Genomic DNA, 1618 nt, shown 5'->3' on the forward strand with positions numbered 1-1618 from the left:
GAAGGACTTTTTTTTAAATGTAGATGTTCCTAAAGGTCTGCATCAGTGGCTTGTTCGAAGCCAGGAGATGCTAAATACGTTTACGTTAATTAACTGTGAATTACCGGCAGACCCGACAGTTATTTGCTCGATAATCACCAGCTGACGAAATTTCGTGACCACCACACAGCCCTACATACACACACATATATATACCTCCCTTTTGTTACAAACTTCACATGAAAACGTCATGTTAGGATTGAATGAAAACACGTAGTAAAATATTGGAAGATTGGCTGGTAGAGTTGTGGAGAGCTTCCACAGTGGACTGTTGGTCACAATCCTAGGACTTAAAGATAAATGTATCCATCAAGGGAATTCTCTACGCTTTCATTTGTCCCCCCCCCCCTCACCTTGACAGCCTCCAGGATGCGAATGGCACTAGCCAGGTCGTCTAACCCGCGACAGGCTCGGAGGGCAGCGTCCAGGATCTTTGGCTCAGGTACCAGGTCGTATCCGATCAGCGTGTTCATCCCTGGACAAACGGTGAATATAGGGTCAGTTACCACAGGATGGTAGAAGAGGTAGACGCCAATAAAAATAGTAAAATAAACAAACAGTTACATCTCTCAAAGACTATGAGGCTGGGTCTCTTGGGTCTGCGAGACTCCAAAATTATATCTTATTTTTGACTCGAAATCATCCCTCTAATTTTGCTCATCTCGGGCAGTAACCCTGGGGTAGACTCATAAGAGGGCAGAGCAAAATGGTGATTGGGGTTCAGTAACCAAAACACGTTGACAACTACTGCTCTCTAGTCAACTGTAAATCTGTCAACAGACTAGCAAGTCACCAATGCAGCAGTGCTCCTCTTTATAAATCAGGGTGATTTTCCTCGTCACTCACCTTTCCTCAGCTCCCATGCATCAATATCTGCCTTGTTAAAATAGTTAACCCAGCGGGCGTCAAACTCCTCGTCCGTCTCCTGCTTCCCACCATGTGAGTAACACCTCTTGGCCAGGGGAGCTGAAGAATGAACAGAACAGATTAGGAAAAAAAATAAAATAAACACACCCATTATAAAGATAAAAAAACATGTCAAGTCAGAAATCCGGGTAGCCTAGTGGTTAGAGCGTTGGACTAGTAACCGAGCTGACAAGGTACAAAATCTGTCGTTCTGCCTCTGAACAGGCAGTTAACCCACTGTTCCTAGGCCGTCATTGAAAATTTCTGGTTTCTGGGGAAAATGGAAAAAGAGCCTGTGCCGCGACTTCCGCTTTTGGACATTAAAGTTAATCAAGGCGACACAACCAGAGAGGAGGAGTGGACTTGTGGTGTTTGTTTGTGTTTCTTCAGAGGGAACAGGCGCTCCTCCATGCCATGCAATTTGGGAGAAGACCTGTAGCTTGCTTTGCCCTGAGGTACATGGAACCATTGAAGGAAATGATTTCTGGGATAGGTGTTGCAATTTAAGTTTAAGATTCCTGGTGTTTGTGACGCTCGCCCGTCTGGTGCAACGCAGATCCAGTGTGGAGTGTGGTAGAACAGAGGTGACAGTCTGTTCTTTAGAGCTTTGCTTGACTCTTACCTGACAAAAGTAATGTTTGGATACATGAGTTACGCCGTTAGAGCTTTTTGT

At 44.9% G+C, this 1618-nt stretch overlaps 1 protein-coding gene across 1 annotated transcript; it reads right to left on the reverse strand.

Annotated features, from left to right (window-relative positions):
- Positions 1 to 314: 314 nt before the first annotated feature.
- On the reverse strand, positions 315 to 1072 carry LOC127921832 (cytochrome c oxidase subunit 5A, mitochondrial-like). The gene is made up of 2 exons (XM_052505424.1): positions 886 to 1072; positions 315 to 514 (listed from the first exon to the last, which is right to left on the reverse strand). The coding sequence occupies exons 1-2, from the start codon at positions 1055 to 1057 to the stop codon at positions 330 to 332; spliced, it is 357 nt and encodes a 118-aa protein (XP_052361384.1). The 5' UTR covers positions 1058 to 1072; the 3' UTR covers positions 315 to 329.
- Positions 1073 to 1618: the final 546 nt, after the last annotated feature.

This window comes from Oncorhynchus keta, unplaced genomic scaffold (genome assembly GCF_023373465.1).
Source record: "Oncorhynchus keta strain PuntledgeMale-10-30-2019 unplaced genomic scaffold, Oket_V2 Un_contig_23770_pilon_pilon, whole genome shotgun sequence".
NCBI classification, from domain to species: domain Eukaryota; kingdom Metazoa; phylum Chordata; class Actinopteri; order Salmoniformes; family Salmonidae; genus Oncorhynchus; species Oncorhynchus keta.

What these genes read in the sequence shown, in the direction of transcription:
- LOC127921832 (XM_052505424.1), bottom strand. Translation starts at nt 1,057, where the DNA reads ATGGGTGTGTTTATTTTATTTTTTTTCCTAATCTGTTCTGTTCATTCT. An exon ending in TGCATGGGAGCTGAGGAAAG is followed by an intron (nt 515 to 885) that starts GTGAGTGACGAG and finishes CCGTTTGTCCAG; the next exon opens with GGATGAACACGCTGATCGGA.